This window comes from Maylandia zebra, linkage group LG5, assembly GCF_041146795.1.
Source record: "Maylandia zebra isolate NMK-2024a linkage group LG5, Mzebra_GT3a, whole genome shotgun sequence".
Lineage (NCBI taxonomy): Eukaryota > Metazoa > Chordata > Actinopteri > Cichliformes > Cichlidae > Maylandia > Maylandia zebra.
In genome coordinates, this window is record NC_135171.1 from 38,999,865 (window position 1) to 39,018,040 (window position 18,176).

The 18,176-nt window shown below is 40.1% G+C and overlaps 2 protein-coding genes across 2 annotated transcripts; both read right to left on the reverse strand.

The window, feature by feature from the left end:
* Nucleotides 1-478: 478 nt before the first annotated feature.
* On the reverse strand, nucleotides 479-2,680 carry LOC112432821 (E3 ubiquitin-protein ligase TRIM35-like). The gene is made up of 2 exons (XM_076884441.1): nucleotides 1,744-2,680; nucleotides 479-1,479 (listed from the first exon to the last, which is right to left on the reverse strand). Exons 1-2 carry the CDS (start codon nucleotides 2,678-2,680, stop codon nucleotides 1,253-1,255), a joined length of 1,164 nt encoding a protein of 387 aa, XP_076740556.1. The 3' UTR covers nucleotides 479-1,252.
* An 8,298-nt stretch (nucleotides 2,681-10,978) lies between these two features.
* Nucleotides 10,979-13,656, reverse strand: LOC106675800 (E3 ubiquitin-protein ligase TRIM35-like). The gene is made up of 2 exons (XM_014411129.3): nucleotides 12,547-13,656; nucleotides 10,979-11,017 (listed from the first exon to the last, which is right to left on the reverse strand). Exons 1-2 carry the CDS (start codon nucleotides 13,654-13,656, stop codon nucleotides 10,979-10,981), a joined length of 1,149 nt encoding a protein of 382 aa, XP_014266615.3.
* Nucleotides 13,657-18,176: the final 4,520 nt, after the last annotated feature.

The window sequence follows — 18,176 nt, forward strand, 5'->3', positions numbered from 1 at the left end:
TGCACTCTAAGTCATTTCCTACAATATATCAGTCCGGACAGTAAAGCTGAACAAAGCTTCTGACCTTCAGAAGACTGAGCGCCAACTCATTATGAGCACATTTGCAGTAAATGTATGAAAATGATTATAACCACCTAATTTAGTAAAATAAATCAAACATTTTCAATCACAACAGTGTGGAAACAACTAGGTGTGTGTTAATGTTCACATCAAAGAATGGGAGCATCTCTCTATTACAGACCAGCTAACCTCCCACCCTCGGGACCTTCTTCACTGAAACAACTTTACATGGAAGTGATGAAGAGGCTGCCGCGTTAGTTCCTTCAAACAAATATATTTCCCAGAATCCAGTCTGTGTTTGTCCCTTTCTTAGACAAGACCCCGTCACCAAGCCAAGGGTTCAGTCCTCATCATTTCTGACTTCAAGATCACAATCTCTGAGTCAAAGCCCTCAGAGCCCAGCACAAGTGAACAGCTGACAGTCTTCTTAGAAAGGAAAACAAAAAGCTGAAGTTGAGCTGAAGAGGCCAAAAATAAAAGTCTTTACACACAACAGATTATTGAAGACAGTTTAGCACTTTAATAAAACTGACATTTGTTTTTCAATTTTCCAGTTTGGCAAAATCACTTTTTAAAAATAGTTGTGGAGGCTTTAAGCTAGTGCTTGTTAGGCATATACCATTAGATATTTAATTTATTTATTCAATTTATGGATTGATTCTTTACAGTAAAGCTATAGAGTAGGAGAACCACCTGAATTATTATAGTCAGCTACATTTAATGGTTGAAGAGCGCCCCCTGCTGTTATGCAGACGCTCCTCACGCTTATGTTCATGTCTGGGTTGTTTTTATTTTCTTATTCCCAGATAAAGTATGTATGTGTGTTTGTTGGGTGTATTTTATATTATATTGTTAAATATCAAATCTCAGCAGCAAATACTGTAGCTGAATATTTCTGTAATGGTATCTTCATGTTGTAAAAGAAACAAGAACTTCAAATACGAAACTACAGCTCAGACTTGATCAATCGTTTATATCTTGTACAACAGGTCACATTTTAACTTTAGGACAAAAAACCATGATAGTTTTTCTTAAACGGCAAATTTATTTCCTAGTAGCTAGAAAAAGAAGAAAGAATCATTCAGAAATCAGATCTTAAAATAGGACAAACAATGAATAAGTGAAAAATCTCTGAAAGCATTTGCTCTTTCTTAGTATCTTACAACTATTAATGCTAGGACTTTTTACTGGTTTAAAAATGGGACCAAAAACCTGTTGATAGAGGAGTTATATGCTTGTCCACTTTCAAGATCACTGGTAATATCTTCAGTGGTTCTTTCTTAGTAAAAAGATAAGGAAACAGCTTCTCAGTGAAATTGTGTTTGAAGGTGTGTATGAGTGTGTTGGCATCCAGATCAAACAATGAGAGCTTCCCTCTGTCACACTCCAGCTGAACTCTGACCCTCTGCAGCTTCTTCACTGGCAAAAATTTATATGTATCTAGTGTCGTTGCTACTATGTATTTTTCATCCCTGAGACATAATTGCCAGAAACCTGATGGTGCTTCTGTCTTTCTCTCAAAAGACTCATTTATAACACCAAAGCCCCAAAATCCCTTTTCTCCAACCTCAACATCCCAAATGTGAGTCCCTGAGTCGAAGCCCTCAGAGCCCAGGACAACTTTACAATAGTCAAACCTCTCTGGATTATCAGGAACCTTCTATCTCCCTCCAAATGTCACACTGGTCAGATCGTCAGATAGGATGAGTTGTGGATGAGCTGTGTTTGGATCCAGAATCACAGGAGTGTAGGAGACCATCTTCTTCTTCATCTTATTCCAGATGTTGTAGGTCAGGTTGCCCAGGTGTTTGGCCACATCTATCAGAGCTCCTGAGACCAGCTGTGGAGCATCCATCAGGGGGCGCTGCTTGACTCTGATCACTGCAGCCTTGTAGCTCTGGAGAAACACGACGTCTTCAGCTCTCAGTTGCTCCTCTGTGGCTCTGATTGTTTCTGAAAGAGTTTCCATTTTTCTGTTCAGATTCTCAGTCTTCTCCTTCATCATCTGACTCTTCTGTTTCTCTTCTGTTCTCAGAGCAGTGATCCTGGCGTTTTCTTCCTTTTGTAGAAATTGACGAAGCTTTTTAAACTCCTCATGAATTTGCTCTTCTGTCTGCTGGGCCTGGACCTTAATGCTTTCTGCTATTTGGTCAAACTCTCTTTTAGTGTATTCAGTGTTCATCTTTAACACCTTTAAGGGTGCCAGCAATTCCTTTAGCTCTTTTCTGTGACCATGTGCAGCTTCATCAATAGGTCTGAATCTGTGGTTTTTGTGTGCTATTGAATCTCGACAGACAACACACACCGGCTGCTGATGATCCAAACAGAAGAGTTTGAATTTCTCAGAGTGCAGACTGCAAAGAGGCTCAGACTTTTTAGAAGCTTTTAGAGCTTTCTTAATTATGAAGGCCTCACACAGGTTCTTTAACACCAAGTTACGGGGAGGATCATTCAGTAAAGGAATCGTTAGGCATATTGGGCAGGATTTTATTTGTTTGTCTCTCCACCACAGCTGCAGACAGTCTTTACAGAAGCTGTGGCTGCATGACAGGATGACAGGATCTTTGAAGATGTCGTGGCAGACGGGACAGGAGAGATCCTTTTCAGACTGAGAAGACATTTTGCTTGGGATTGAAAAACACAAAACAAGACATGTAAATATCCCACAAGGTAATATACCTGATAAACTGAAGACGTTTTTTTTTCTTTAAAAAAATTGTGTTTTTTATTTAGTTTTTTTTCCTTGTTGATTCCATCAACAAGGCTAAACAAAGCTTCTACTCTGGTATTATCAGTAAATATGAGGGTAACACAAGGATTCTGTTTACAGTTCTCAACAAACTTCTTCAACCCCCCAATGCTTTACCACCACACTTCTTCTGAAACGTGTAACTCCTTGATGCAGTTCTTCACTTCAAAAATTCGTAACATTCATCAGCAACTCAGTTCGAATGTTGTCTACGCCCTCTCCAGAACCTTTTCTCCATTTTGAGCCCTTTTCCACCTTTAATCTTCCTGATATATTTGATATTTCTGAGTTCATATGTAAATCCAAGCCTGCCTATGACCCTATGCCTACAGGCCTTGTGAAATCCTGCCTCTTTTCCCTACTCCCACTCATCTCTGCTGCCATTGACTCTTCACTCACCACCAGCATCGTACCCTCATTATTCAAGATTGCTTCAGTCACTCCCATACTGAAAAAAACTTCTTTAGATCCTAACAACTTTAACAACCTCCCTCCGATCTCTAATCCACCCTTCATCTCTAAAATACTTGAAAAAACTGTTGCAGCTCAACTTAATTTACACCTGGTTAATAATAACATCTACAAGAGGTTTAAATATGGTTTTCGCTCGTGTCATAGCACAGAAACTTCTTTACTTTACTCTAATGATCGTCTAATCGGAGCTGACTCTGGTCTTCTCACCATTCTCATCCTTTTGGATCTCTCACTCCGTCCTTCTAAGCAGACTTTCCTCTCTTGGTGTCTCTGAAACACCCCTAGCGTGGTCCCAGTCATATCTCCTCTTATATCAGTTCGTTCTCGTCTATGCCCAGTCACTTCTGGTCTACCCCAAGGTTCAGTCTTCGACCCTCTTCTCTTCATAATTTACATCCTCCGTCTTGGTACCATTTTCTGCAAATTTGATCTGTTTTGCTGATGACACCCAGTTATATCTCTCCTGTAGGCCTGATTCCTCCCTCCCACCTTGTTCCCTTAGAGAATGCCTATCTGAATTAAAATCCTGGTTTAGCTCTAATTTTCTTAAGCTCAATGAGGATAAAACTGAAATCCTCCCTGTTGGCACTAACCTTTAACCTACTGAAGGCAAAGCATTTCTCACTCACTTTAGATAACTCCACAGCTTTCCCTTCACATCAGGTTAAGAGCCTTGGTGTCATCCTAGACAGTTCACTATCCTTTAAATCTCAGATCAACAATCTCACCCGTTCTGCCTATTTCCATCTACGCAACATTAACAGATTACGTCCTTCTCTTTCCACCCAGTCTACATCCATTCTTGTCCAAAGTCTTGTTACCTCCCGCCTTGACTACTGTAATTCTCTCTTGCATGGTCTCCCCCAAAAATTCCTCCATAAGCTTCAACGTGTTCAAAACTCCGCTGCCCGCATTATTACCAGAACCTCCTACCAGCACATCACCCCTGTTCTTCAGGAACTTCTTCTGCTCGCCTTCAAGGCCATTCATAACCTTGCTCCTCCTTACGTTTCTGACCTGTTAAACACTACCTCTTCTGCTCGCTCACTTCGATCCTCTTCTTCTATCCAGCTTGCGCTGCCTTCTTTCCGCCTCACCTTGCTGGGAAGCAGAGCTTTTAGCTGCTCTGCTCCCAGACTGTGGAACCCTCTACCCCAGATATAAGAAACACTGGTTCTCTCCCCCAGTTTAACTCTCAACTCAAAACCCATCTGTTCAAATCTGCTTATTCACTGTGAACCAACTGTTTGTTCATTTTATCTTGTGCTTTTGTTTCTATTGTTCTTCACTTCATCATCTCTATAATATGTTTTATTCTATTGTTAAGTGTCCTTGAGTGTCTTGAAAGGCGCTTTATAAATACAATTTATTGTTATTATTATATAAACAATTTGTTAATATAGTGATTGCAACCAACCACTTCATTTAACTCAAATATTTTAGTTCTCTAGCACAGCGGTCCCCAACCCCCGGGCCTCGGACCGGTACCAGTCCGTGAGTCCTTTGGTTCCGGGCCGCGAGAGTTGAGGCTCAGGTGTGAAATGTATAGTTTTCAGGGTTTTTATCGGTTTTCAGCGTTATTTTGTTATCGTTTTTATCGTTTACTCGGTTTTCCTGGGTCTTTTCACGTGTGTTATGAATAAATTTTCTGTTTTTTCGGTACCGGTACTAGTTTTATTTTGTTGTATTTATCCGCGACACCTTAAAGGCCGGTCCGTGAAAATATAAACCGGTCCGTGGCGCAAAAAAGGTTGGGGACCGCTGCTCTAGCACGTGCTTTCATAGTGCTAGATTTTTTTTTCTTTTTAAATCACTCTATGGTAGTATGACTTACCAGGATAAAGTCCAACAATTTAGAAGTCCCTTGGATATTTCTTCCACTGAAAACGTCCAGATGAACAGAATCAACCTTTTGGGTTCTCCTTACCTGGATGATTGAGCATGCATCAAGACATTATTCTTTCTTATTTATTCTTTTTTTTTTAAAAGAGAGCCTCACTTTTCACTCCTTTTTGTGCTATCACAGTAAAGTCAATTATATAGTTTTTCTTTTACGCTGCAATAACATCTATAAACACTATAAAAACTATATTAGTAAAATAGAAAATTGGTGCCTATGAACATTACAGGATCCTCAGTCTGTTCAGGTCTGACTCTGTCCTGCAACTTAGTAAAAGAAACATGAAACTGAAATTTATTAGCTGCAATTCCAGCAGTGTAAAAAAGGCATTAGGATTGCATACAGGAAGCAGTGAAGATGTGCTTCTTTTGCTGAATTTCTACAGACACACTGAACAGAACCTGCTCTGGATCAGGTGAAGTTTAGCAACATAAAATACCATTGTTCCACCTAACCACTTAGAGATCAGAGGGGTGTACTACCAAGTACAACAGAACACATCCATTTTGAATGCTACAGTATTGATGAGCAATATAGCAGATTACAGAAGACCCATACAGTGGGAATAAAAACTCTGAAATTAAACTTTCAGGTGTAACTCACTTAAATCTGAAAAAAGTTATATTCAAGTTTACTAAAAAATAAATTGTAAAATGTAATATATATATATATATATATATATATATATATATATATATATATATATATATATATATATATATATATATGCAATTCAGAATATTCAGAATAGTAAGAGAAGTTTTAAAATATTTTGATTGTTTGTGTTTACATTGTGGATGAACGATGGAAATGGTGTACTAATGAACTGTTTTAGCTGTATTTTCTTTAAAGCTCCTGTTCATAAGAAGGAATCAGCAGCAGGTTCAGATGTACCCCAGCCTTCCTTTGTTTCCGTGTTCCCAGCTTTCTTCCCTCAGCAGTTGTAATTCCTCTGGCTGTGTCTGCTTTGATGGTTAGTTTTAGCACATTGCTCACAAGATAAAGCCTATCATGTGATTTATGTCCACATCGAAAGAGGAAGACAAATAGAAGGAACATTTCCCTATATCTACATATTTTTTGCCATTCAACGCAGTTTCACTTCAGCTATTCGTTCTCACCAAACATTGCGATTAATTTATTAAACAGTGATTTTTTATTTATTTATTGCAAAGTATTTGCTTACAGATTGTAATGCATCATATCAAATAAGATGATCCCGTCCTCAAAGTTGAGTAATAATACCTCGGAAGTGCAGTCCACTAATCACTACCTTTAACAGACTCCCAGCTGACTTGACTTGTTCAAACAGCTTCATTTTATCTTGTAAGGGTTTCAGGTGTTTCTGAAGCTCCTCTCGGTGATCCTGGGCGGCTTCTTCATTTGGGTTGAATCTGTGGTCTTAGTGTGCTTTTGAATCTCGACAGACGACACACACCAGCTGCTGATGATCCAAGCAGAAAAGTTTGAGTTTCTCATGGTGCAGACTGCAGAGAGGCTCAGACACCGCAAAATTTTTGGACCTCTCTGCAGTAAGAAAGCCTCACACCTTTAACACCAAATTACCTGGTGAATCATTTGAAAAATGTATCTTCTTACAAAGTGGGCAGTTGTGTTCTAGATTCTCGCTCCACCACGTCCGCAAACAGAATCGACAGAAGCTGTGGCTGCATGACAGGATGACAGGATCTCTATAGACGTCACGGCAGACGGGACTGGAGAGATCCTTTTCAAAGGAGCTTGCAAAGAAAAGTGTCTGGACTTCTTTAAGTTACTTGAAGACGTTTCACCTCTCATCCGAGAAGCTTCTTCAGTTCTAAGGTCAAATGGTGGAGAGTCCCAGATATAAACCTAGTGGGAGTAACCCCCCACAGAGGGACAAAAGGACCCCTTGATGATCCTCTAATCGCCTGAGCCAAGGTGTGAAACTGGGTGTGGGTCCCAATCAGCCAGAGTTTTGGGTGTGTTCATTGTGAAACCTGGCCCCACCTTATCATGCGAATTCCTGAGGTCAGATGGCCCAGGATGTGAGTGGGCATTAAGGCGTCTGGGAAGGGAGCTCAGCAGTCCATCTGCATCTTAAGGTCAAAGGTCACTCTTTCGAGGATGCCAATGTTCACATTTTGGACAGAGAGGACAGATGGTTTGAAAGAGGAGTGAAAGAAGCCATCTATGTCCACTGTGAGCGGCCATCTTTGAACAGAGGCGGGGGTTTACGACACCAACTCTCTGCCATCTATAATCCAGTTTTGAGATCCCTTCCCAGACGCCTTAACGCCCACTCACATCCTGGGCCATCTGACCTCAGGAATTCGCATGATAAGGTGGGGCCAGGTTTCACAATGAACACACCCAAAACTCTGGCTGATTGGGACCCACACCCAGTTTCACACCTTGGCTCAGGCGATTAGAGGATCATCAGGGGGTCCTTTTGTCCCTCTGTGGGGGGTTACTCCCACTAGGTTTAAATCTGGGACTCTCCACCATTTGACCTTAGAACTGAAGAAGCTTCTCGGATGAGAAGTGAAACGTCTTCAAGTAACTTAAAGAAGTCCAGACGCTTTTCTTTGCAAGCTCCTTTGACTACGATGACCTGGATGACTGAGAACCTTCACAGACACGAGAGATCCTTTTCAGACTGGGTAGACATTTTGTCCTGGAGTGACAACAATGAAAACAAAGAGACGTCCACTCAGGACGTTTCTTCAAACTTACTTTCACTATTAGCTGTGACTTTTGTAAAACTTCTGTTTGTAACATGGAATCAGGAGCATCGTGTTGAAGTCACAGTATCCTGATATTCTCTGCAAGACGATTCTCTCTTTTCTAACAAAGAATCTAAACACATAGTTCAGAAAGTGAAACTGTCACGGTGCGTGTAATGTGACACCGATATGGGCAATGAATGAGGAACATTCATACGTAAACAGTGTGCTGATTCTTTTGTATACAGGGTGGACAGAGGTGTTGTAGAAATTTTAAATAAATGGTGGTGAATGAAACCAGGTTGTCTTTATTACTTTTATTTTATTTTGCAACGGGGTCAAAGAGCAGTACAGAACACTCAACTCAACAACTCAACACAAAACTGCATGTTTTACACAGAGTATTTATAAAGATATTTATAATATGCATATAATGTATTTATAAAGATACGTTTTCTGCTATGACAATGATGATGAAGCCATTTATTTGTCACTTGCAGTTGCCTGCAGCAAAACTGGACCTCTTCCGACCATAAATACAATACACAAACATCACATCGGCTTCTCTTCGAGAATAGGGTGTCAATTTTGTTAAGAATATGTTAACACGAAGTCCTTTTTTTCAGCAATTGCAGCCTGAAAAAGATCAGTAGCAGTCTTTAAATTTTCCACTATGAGTGTTAGCAATGGAACACACATAGACTAACAATGCCAAAAAAATACATACTTGCATACATTTTAAATTCATAAATTTTAAAGCATAAATTGGGCAGCATGGTTGTGTGGTTAGCACTGTTGCCTTGCAGCAAGAATGCCCTGAATTCAACTCAATTCAACATTTGTCCAGAGCCAGGGCCTTTCTGTGCAGAGTTTGCATGTTTTCCTTGTGTTTTCAGGGGTTCTCCCCAGGTACTCTGGCCTCTTCCCACAGCTCAAAGACATGCAATTAGTGTGGTTAGGTTAATCAGGACAAGGAGGTCAAGGAGGCCATTCGAAAAGGGAAAAGGGAAACAAGGGGGGTACATCTTTCACCAACTTACAATGCTGTGATTGCAAGATGGTAAGATGAATCATGACAAACACCAGATGCTGGATTTGTCATGATTCCGCTGTGTGGCAGGCAGGATTAGGACCCAAATGCAGGACTCAGTACAGAGAGGAATGAACTCAAAAAGGCAGCTTTATTTTGCTGAAAAATGCTAGAATACTACAAAACAAAAACCTAAACTGGAAAACATGAAACTGAGACCAGGGTACAGGAAACTAGGAGTTACAAGAGAACACGGAGCACAGGAAAACCACACAGCTATCGAGGGACGACGCAACAACAAGCAGGAGATGACAGAGGACTGAAATACATGACAGTTCCTTTGGAATAAATCTGTTCAGTGTTAAGTCCGTGCCTCTGTGCCTGTTGTGTGTTTCTTGTTTTATTCTGATAGTCCCTGTCTTGTGTGCAGTGTGTCTGGTTTTGCGTCCCCTTGTTTCGTTAGCTCTGATTACTTCCAGATGTGCTCTCCTTCTGTGTCTCATGCCCTGATTACTCCGGGGTGTAATATAAGCCGGTCTGTAGTGAAAATGCCCAATTTTTTGTCCCAGTCCAGCCCTGCAGGTTAATACTGGCAGTGTCACCATGCCAGCTGACTGTATTTCATCATCAGCCAGTGTTGTTCTTTATACATCAATATTACCAAAGTTTACCATAAGCCAGCATATAAAATATTTACTTGCTTTCAGGTTTTATTCAAATGTTAGTCTTTTCAGTTGTTTCCCCACTTTTTTCCCGTTTCAAAATCACATACCAGTTTGTGAGAAGATTACCTTCTTTTTTTAACAGGCAGATAAAGTTTTGCATTGGATAATTTGCCAATTGTATGTTAAAAATGTTTGTATTTTAATATTCAAAAATATTTTTGTCCAAAATATATGTGTACTATGGACACGCTGGAGAGATTATCTCTCCAGCGTGTCCTGGGTCACTGTGGGGTTTTTATGCTTTTATTGTGCAGCTGTCTCATGTTAAGTTTTCCTTAATGTGATGAATCTTCAATTTTTCACTGCTCAGACCTCGTTTTCTTTTCTTTTCACTTTCAAATAAAAAATAGATGAAAGGCATAAAATCTGAAATGTTCCTCATTGTGACAAATCATAAATTATTTATTCAAGCATAAAAAAGTCCCCTAACTCAAGCGATGGCCCAGAGGTGTGTTTGCACATAACAGACAACATAGTATAGATAAGTATAAATAAATTGTATCTTCGGGCACTTTTTTAAACAACAGTCTGATATATAAGCACATAATTACTTCCAGTTTATTTAGTTAAACCTTAAAATTCCACTGTTAAAAATTAAAACAGCAGCAGCAACATTACTGAAGCAGTGTGAGATCATACCGACTTTCATGCTGACCTTATATGCTGTATCTACAGAGATGTTTGTAAATGGTTTAATGATATGTGGCACTTATTTTCCCAGAACAATATAATAAAATGTGTGGTGGCTCAAGACTTTTGCACAATTCTATCCTAAAATGTGTTACTATAATTAGTCCCGTCATTTAAAAAAAATAATAATCAGATTTCAGCACTAAAGACAGAAGATATCAGACAATTATCATAATCACGGCCTATATGTATATGTTCATATCTCCACCACCCGGTGTGCTTCTTGTATACCTGACACAGTGATGTATTTCAGTGTGAAGGAACATGTTATATTTCTGTTTTCTCCTGAGAAGAATGAAGCAACGTCTTGCTGGTTTTGAAACCAAACCCAAAACCTGATGATAAAGGGGTCATGAGACTCTTTGAGTGAGGGGTGATTTCTTCTGTGGTTCATGCTTTGGTTTCAGTGTTTGTTGTGTTCATAGTTTTTGGAAGGAATCTCAGAAAAAAGGTATGTCTCTTTAAAAAGGATTTATTTTGCAGTTGAAAGTTTACACAGCGACTTCTATGTGAACCAACAGCATGTTTGACAAAAAGGATGACCCCCAAACAGGCTGTACATTATATAGTGAGACAAAAACATAGATTATAACAGCTAACTTCCTCCCGCATGGACACAGTCTTGGTGTCTGCTCCGAAGCATCCTCATATCTCCATGACCTCGTCTGGTATCTGCTCCCTCCTCTGTAAGAGACAGAAAAGCGAAACACCTCTCTGCCTATCCTTGATAATCTAATGCTATTATCCATTGTTCTTCTAGTGATTCAAAGTTGGTTTAGAAACTCATATTCAGAACTCTCTGACCCAAAGACTTATTCTAATCATAATCTATGTGTGTAAGCGTGTTTGCAGTTACCCCTCTGCACTCTAAGTCATTTCCTACAATATATCAGTCCGGACAGTAAAGCTGAACAAAGCTTCTGACCTTCAGAAGACTGAGCGCCAACTCATTATGAGCACATTTGCAGTAAATGTATGAAAATGATTATAACCACCTAATTTAGTAAAATAAATCAAACATTTTCAATCACAACAGTGTGGAAACAACTAGGTGTGTGTTAATGTTCACATCAAAGAATGAGAGCATCTCTCTGTTACAGTCCAGCTAACCTCCCACCCTCGGGACCTTCTTCACTGAAACAACTTTACATGGAAGTGATGAAGAGGCTGCCGCGTTAGTTCCTTCAAACAAATATATTTCCCAGAATCCAGTCTGTGTTTGTCCCTTTCTTAGACAAGACCCCGTCACCAGGCCAAGGGTTCAGTCCTCATCATTTGTGACTTCAAGATCACAATCTCTGAGTCAAAGCCCTCAGAGCCCAGCACAATGGAACAGCTGACAGTCTTCTTAGAAAGGAAAACGATAAGCTGAAGTTGAGCTGAAGATGCCAAAAGTAAAAGTCTTTACACACAACAGATTATTGAAGACAGTTTAGCAGTTGAATAAAACTGACATTTGGTTTTTTCAATTTCCCAGTTTGGCAAAATCACTTTTTAAAATAATTGTGGAGGCTTTAAACTCAGTGCTTGTTAGGCATAAACATGTAGGTGGTAGGTGGAACCACCTACATTATTATATTCAGCTGCATCTAATGGTTGAAGAGCGCCCCCTGCTGTTCTGTAGACGCTCCTCACGCTTGTATTCATGTCTGTTTTTTTTCTTATTCCCAGATAAAGTTGTGTATGTGAGTTTGTTGGGTGTATTTTATATTATATTGTTAAAATCTCAGCAGCAAAAACCGTCGCTGAATATTTCTGTAACTGTATCTTCATGTTGTCAAAGAAACAAGAACTGCCTGGAAACAAATATGTACAGGATGAGGAGGATGTGTGTGGATTCATTTTTTTTCTTTCGTAGTATCTTGGAACTATTAATGCTAGAACTTTTTCCTGGTTTCAAAATGAGGCCGAAAACGGGTTGATAGAGGAGTTATATGCTCGTCCACTTTCAAGATCACTGGTAATATCTTCAGTGGTTCTTTCTTAGTAAAAAGATAAGGAAACAGCTTCTCAGTGAAATTGTGTTTGAAGGTGTGTATGAGTGTGTTGGCATCCAGATCAAACAATGAGAGCTTCCCTCTGTCATACTCCAGCTGAACTCTGACCCTCTGCAGCTTCTTCACTGACAAAAATTTATATGTATCTGCTGATGTTTGTACTATGTACTTTTCACCATGGAGACATAATTGCCAGAAACCTGACAGTGCTTCTACCTTTCTCTCAAAAGACTCATTTACAACACCAAAGGCCCAAAATCCCTCTTTTCCAACCTCAACATCCCAAATGTGAGTCCCTGAGTCGAAGCCCTCAGAGCCCAGAACAACTTTATCATAGTCAAACCTTTCTGGATTATCAGGAACCTTCTGTCTCCCTCCAAATGTCACACTGGTCAGATCGTCAGATAGGATGAGTTGTGGATGAGCTGTGTTTGGATCCAGAATCACAGGAGTGTAGGAGACCATCTTCTTCTTCATCTTATTCCAGATGTTGTAGGTCAGGTTGCCCAGGTGTTTGGCCACATCTATCAGGGCTCCTGAGTCTAGCAGTGGATCCTCCATCAGGGGGCGCTGCTTGACTCTGATCACTGAAACCTTGTAGTTGTGCAGGAATGAGATGTTTCCAGCTCTCAGTTGCTCCTCTGTGGCTCTGATTGTTTCTGAAAGAGTTTCTATCTCTCTACTCAGAGACTCAATCTTCTTCTCCATTTTTCTTAACTTCTGCTCTTCTTCCTGCCTCAGAGCAGCCAGCCTGGCCTTCTCTTCATTTTGTAGAAACTGCAGAAGCTTTTTAAACTCCTCCTTTATCTGCTTCTCCGTCTGCTGTGCCTGGACCTTTATATGTTCTGCTGTTTGATCAAACTTTCCTTTGACTTGTTCAAACACCTTCAGTTTATCTTGTAAGGGCTTCAGGTGTTTCTGAAGCTCCTCTCTGTGATCCTTGGCGGCTTCTTCAGTTGGGTTGAATCTGTGGTCTTTGTGTGCTATTGAATCTCGACAGACGATACACACCGGCTGCTGATGATCCAAACAGAAAAGTCTGAGTTTCTCATGGTGCAGACGGCAGAGAGGCTCAGACACCGCAGAAGGTTTTTTATCTCTCTGCAGTAAGAAAGCCTCACACAGGTTCTTTAACGCCAAGTTACGGGGCGGATCATTTGACAGGTTTGTCTTCTTACAAGTTGGGCAGTTGGGTTCTAGAATCTCGCTCCACCACGTCTGCAGACAGAATCGACAGAAGCTGTGGCTGCATGACAGGATGACAGGATCTCTATAGATGTCGTGGCAGACGGGACAGGAAAGATCATTTTCCGACTGAGAAGACATTTTGTCCTTGAGTGACAACAATGAAAACAATGAGGCGTCCACTCAAGAAGTTTCTTCAAACTTACTTTCCCTTCTGTAAAACTTCTGTTTGTAACATGGAATCAGCAGCATCGTGTTGAAGTGTCAGTATCCTGATATTCCCTGTATTTCAGTGTTCCCGTATCCTTCTTGCTGTCGTTGAACGTCCTCTCTTTTCTAGCAAAGAATCTAAATATATAGTCCAGAAAGTAAAAGTGTCACAGTGAATGTAATTTGGCACCAGTATGAGCAATGAATGAGGAAGATGCATACTTAAAAGGGTGTGTGATTCATTTCTATATGGGGTGGAGAGAGGTGTTGTAGAAATGTTAAATAAATGGTGGTGCATGAAACCAGGTTGTCTTTATTACTTTAATTTAATTTTGTAAGAGGTTCAAAGAACAGTACAGATTATGGCAACACTTTGCATGTTTTTGGTAAAGTTATCTACCAAAGTCACAGGATGCCATTAGAACACTGAGTAATAAAAGGTAACTGATATGTCAACATCTGAAGGATTACATGAGCACAGAATATGTTAACATGAAGCATTTCATTCAGCAATGTAGCCTGACAAACAGAAGAAGTCTCCTGTTACAAAGGGTGCAAACAAAGAATACACACAGGCTATCAATGCTGACAAGAAATTATAGCATTAAAAAATAATTTCAAACACTACAGCATAAATAAGGCCTAACAGTTGTGTTTTTAAAAAAGAAACACCAAAAACAAGGACCAACATAAAAAGGTCAATGTGCTTAAGTAACTCTGTAACTTGAAGAGAAAAGGAGACAGATTAGTGGTTACTGCTGCTGCAACATGTTTTTGCATCGTAAAAGAATAGAAAAAGCAGCCTCCTGCCATTCTGTGTTCAGGTTTGAGAAAATCCAATAAAAGGAGATTTTTGTAAAAGAAAAATGCTTTGTTTTGCTTGTTGATAAACTTAACTGTAGACCACTTATGAATCATTCAAGCATACAGTTAGGTCCATTAATATTTGGACAGAGACATTTTTTTTTCTAATTTTGTTTCTGTACATTATCACAATGAATTTTAAATTAAACAAGTCAGATGCAGTTAAAGTGCAGCTTCCAGCTTTAATTCAGTGGGTTGAACAAAATATTGCATAAAATGTGAGGAACTGAAGCATTTTTAACACAATCCCTTTATTTCAGGGGCTCAAAAGTAATTGAACAAATTAAATACCTGAAAATAATACGTCCGCTTCGTTACTTGGTTCAGGCTGCCATGCCTTCACTGCAGTGGCAGCCTGAAGTTTTCTTTCTTACTTTTTTTTTTGTTTGGTGCCAGTTTTATTGCAACACTTGAGAGCAGTTCTGTCTGGCTCAGCAGTCGTACTTTTAAGTATGTATGTGACATCTACGAGGAGTTCAAATAACTTAATGTTATTTTCAATCAACCTAGCCTCTGTACTGAACAGTGGCAAGTTACATTTGTCATAGTAGATCCGAGTCCTCTCTGGCACACAGGACGGGTTAATCCTGTCGCTCTTGTTCGAAAACCTGCCCTTCCTAATTCCACAGTCTTCCGGGAGCCCCAGTCTTGAATTCATGGAAATCACCAGATGCTTGGTTTCCTCCTTTCTAATGCTCTGCCAGGCCTTTACTGCAGCAGCTGTCAGTTGCTGTTTGTTTGTAGGCCTTTTTGCCCAAAGGTTAGATTTGGCATGGACGGAAGGGACATGTCCCCACCAATATCCAGCGATTATTGAATTGTCCTCACCAATAATTTGATCTCTTCGAGTAAAGAAAAACAAACATGATAGAAAGAAAAAAAACGATCTGTCAACGTCTCATTCACCCAGCGGTGCAGAAAGAGTTAAATTACGTTCTCTACTGGAGTCCTACCGCATGTGACAAAAATATGGCCAATGTGATTGGCTGTGCCTTTCAGGGAGCTCTGTTTAGTTTTAGCAGCGGCAAGCCTGCGCTGCGACGAGGAGAGGAGGATGACAGAAAAAAGGAAAAACCTGGATATAAAAAAGTATTTTTCAAAGAAACGTAGCGTGCAGACCCTGAATTGGGACACAATCATAATCTATTCGCACACGAAAACTTTAGACTAGTGATGCGTGAATCATGAACGAATCGTTCAATACTCGAGAATCACTTTACTGACTCATGAATCATGATTCACAAGCCCAACTGACTCACTGACTCATCCCTGTTGCTGTTAGCAGCAATGTATCTAGCTTATAATTAAAATTGTGGAGAAAAACACAACATCCAGTATCTTAACTAAAGAAATTCTGCTCTTAACTGGAAGAAAAAACCCTAAGTAGAAGCTCACATCAAGAAAATAGCGATTGAAAATGTGACGTCATTCAGGGGCAAAACCGCAAAGGATTCTGGGAACTCGTGGCAAGAGGTACTAGCGCACACAGGCTTTCAATTGAACTCAGTACCAATTCAATTGAAATGGTCCTGTACCCATCCGTGGGTAAACTGTACCTGGGCTTGTTGCAGTGACCTGAAGTTACTAAACTTCACGAGTGTATCCACTCACTCCAAGAACCGTATAATTATAAATATGAGCGTGGTGAAAGTTGGGCAGCACGCTAACGTATTTTGTCCACTCTTTGTGCTCGTAAGGTTCTGACCCTTTCACTCCTTTGATTTTTTCCTCGTGTCTTTTCTTTGCCTTTTCGTCGAGTCTGTCTTTGTACGGACCGGCATTGTTCTCCTTCGTTTTGTACATAACTTTTTGGGGGGCAAAGAAAAAGCAAGAAGGTTTTGGAACCGGAGAATGAACGTTTTGCAGTGCCGCAAATGCTTGCATTTGATGCTGTACTTTATGGGCTCAAAATGTGGTCATAAATATTTTGTACTTGTAAATCAGTTTTGTATGTGTAAAAAAGATTTGTGTGTGGACTTAGCCAAAAAAAACCCTGCAAGTTACAAGTACGAATTTTGACCCTATTTTTCTTCCTTTCATCTGATTGGTCAATGTCATGTCAATCACAAATGTAACAATCCAATCAGAGAACAGATGGGTTTGGCTGACGAGGGGCGCTTTTTTTGAACTGCAGGTCTTTGAAGGGAATAAATGCCCTTTTACATGCCAACCCAGCGTTTTCCTTCATCACCACGAAGGAAAACAGTCTGTGATCGTCCGAGTTTGGTGATTTTTGTGTCACAGGTCTACATGTTTAATACAGGGACTTCCACAGCCTTTTCAACAGCGCTGCGGACGCAGGGGGGCAGTGTTTTGGAAATGACAGTCTTCATTACAAAGCTTTCTTCATTATGAATTATCATACACGTTTTTATTGAACATTTGAAGAACTAGCAAGAAAAACAGAAACTCTTGTAGAGGACATAAAGTCAGAGATAGAAAAGACAAGGAGCAGGTGCATCTAGTACAGGTAGAGCTGCTGCAAAAACCCACAGAGCCCAGCAGCCAGCAACAAATTCTGGATCCTTTGCTTTTAGTTAGCAGTTAGATACTTTTTTGACAAGTTGTCTGTATTCTTAAATAAATTTCTAAACAGCCCTCACCACTCCGCAGTCTGCCCCCCAGCCCACTGATAGCAACCATCATAATGCCCCACCCAGCTTGCAGCACCTTTCGCCAACACAGCTTTGCGATCTCCCCAGCCTGCAGAGTCTGATGTCGATGTCTTCCCTATAAAGGGTATGCTTTTAAAATTGTTTTAAAGCTGTATCACAATGTCATTGTGCTCTTATCTTCAGAACACCAGTTTATACTCCTGAATGTCATCTTTTTGTGATTTATTTTTTCTGTAGATTCCAGAGACTCTGTGAGGCCACTATTACAAGGCAAGTTTGAAAATCTTGGAATTTCACAGTTTACATGGTATAAATGGTAAATGGCCTGTATTTGTATAGCACTTACTAGTCTCTAAGGACCCCAAAGCGCTTTACACATTCAGTCATCCACCCATTCACACACACATTCACACACTGGTGATGGCAAGCTACATATTTAAACATCTAATATATGTGACAGGAAAAAACTAGTAAACACTTTTAGCAGTTACAAGAACTTGAATGCAGAATGTTACACCATCACTTATGGATATATTAGTTTTTCGCCTCTCACTGCTTAAACCATTAATCTTTCTAGAATTGTTCTTTGAAACAGATGTGACCTCACAAAAGATGTTAACGATGCTGTCAGACCTGACCAGAGCAGTTAACGAACTCCGTGAGGAGGTCAGAACCAACTGCCATCCCTGCTGCAATGAATCGGTAGATGCTGGGGTACTGCCTCTGGATTTGCCCTTGCACAACATGGAGGAGCTAAACAATGCAGAGGCAGCTCTTCAATCACAAGAGGCAAATAAGGCAATGGTAAGTATATAAAGGTTATGTTCACTTTGTAACTATTGTAGTGTAATAGCTGTCAGATGTGATTAAAATACATAACAACGGCCTGTTGATTAAACACACAAGCACTTGCGTACACATTTAAGACATGAGACACACTAATTCCATCTCTTAAAATGTGTCTATAGGTGA

What these genes read in the sequence shown, in the direction of transcription:
- LOC112432821 (XM_076884441.1), bottom strand. Translation starts at nt 2,680, where the DNA reads ATGTCTTCTCAGTCTGAAAAGGATCTCTCCTGTCCCGTCTGCCACGAC. An exon ending in CCTATCTGACGATCTGACCA is followed by an intron (nt 1,480 to 1,743) that starts GTGTGACATTTG and finishes AATTTTTGCCAG; the next exon opens with TGAAGAAGCTGCAGAGGGTC.
- LOC106675800 (XM_014411129.3), bottom strand. Translation starts at nt 13,656, where the DNA reads ATGTCTTCTCAGTCGGAAAATGATCTTTCCTGTCCCGTCTGCCACGAC. An exon ending in ATGAGTCTTTTGAGAGAAAG is followed by an intron (nt 11,018 to 12,546) that starts GTAGAAGCACTG and finishes TGTCTCTTACAG; the next exon opens with AGGAGGGAGCAGATACCAGA.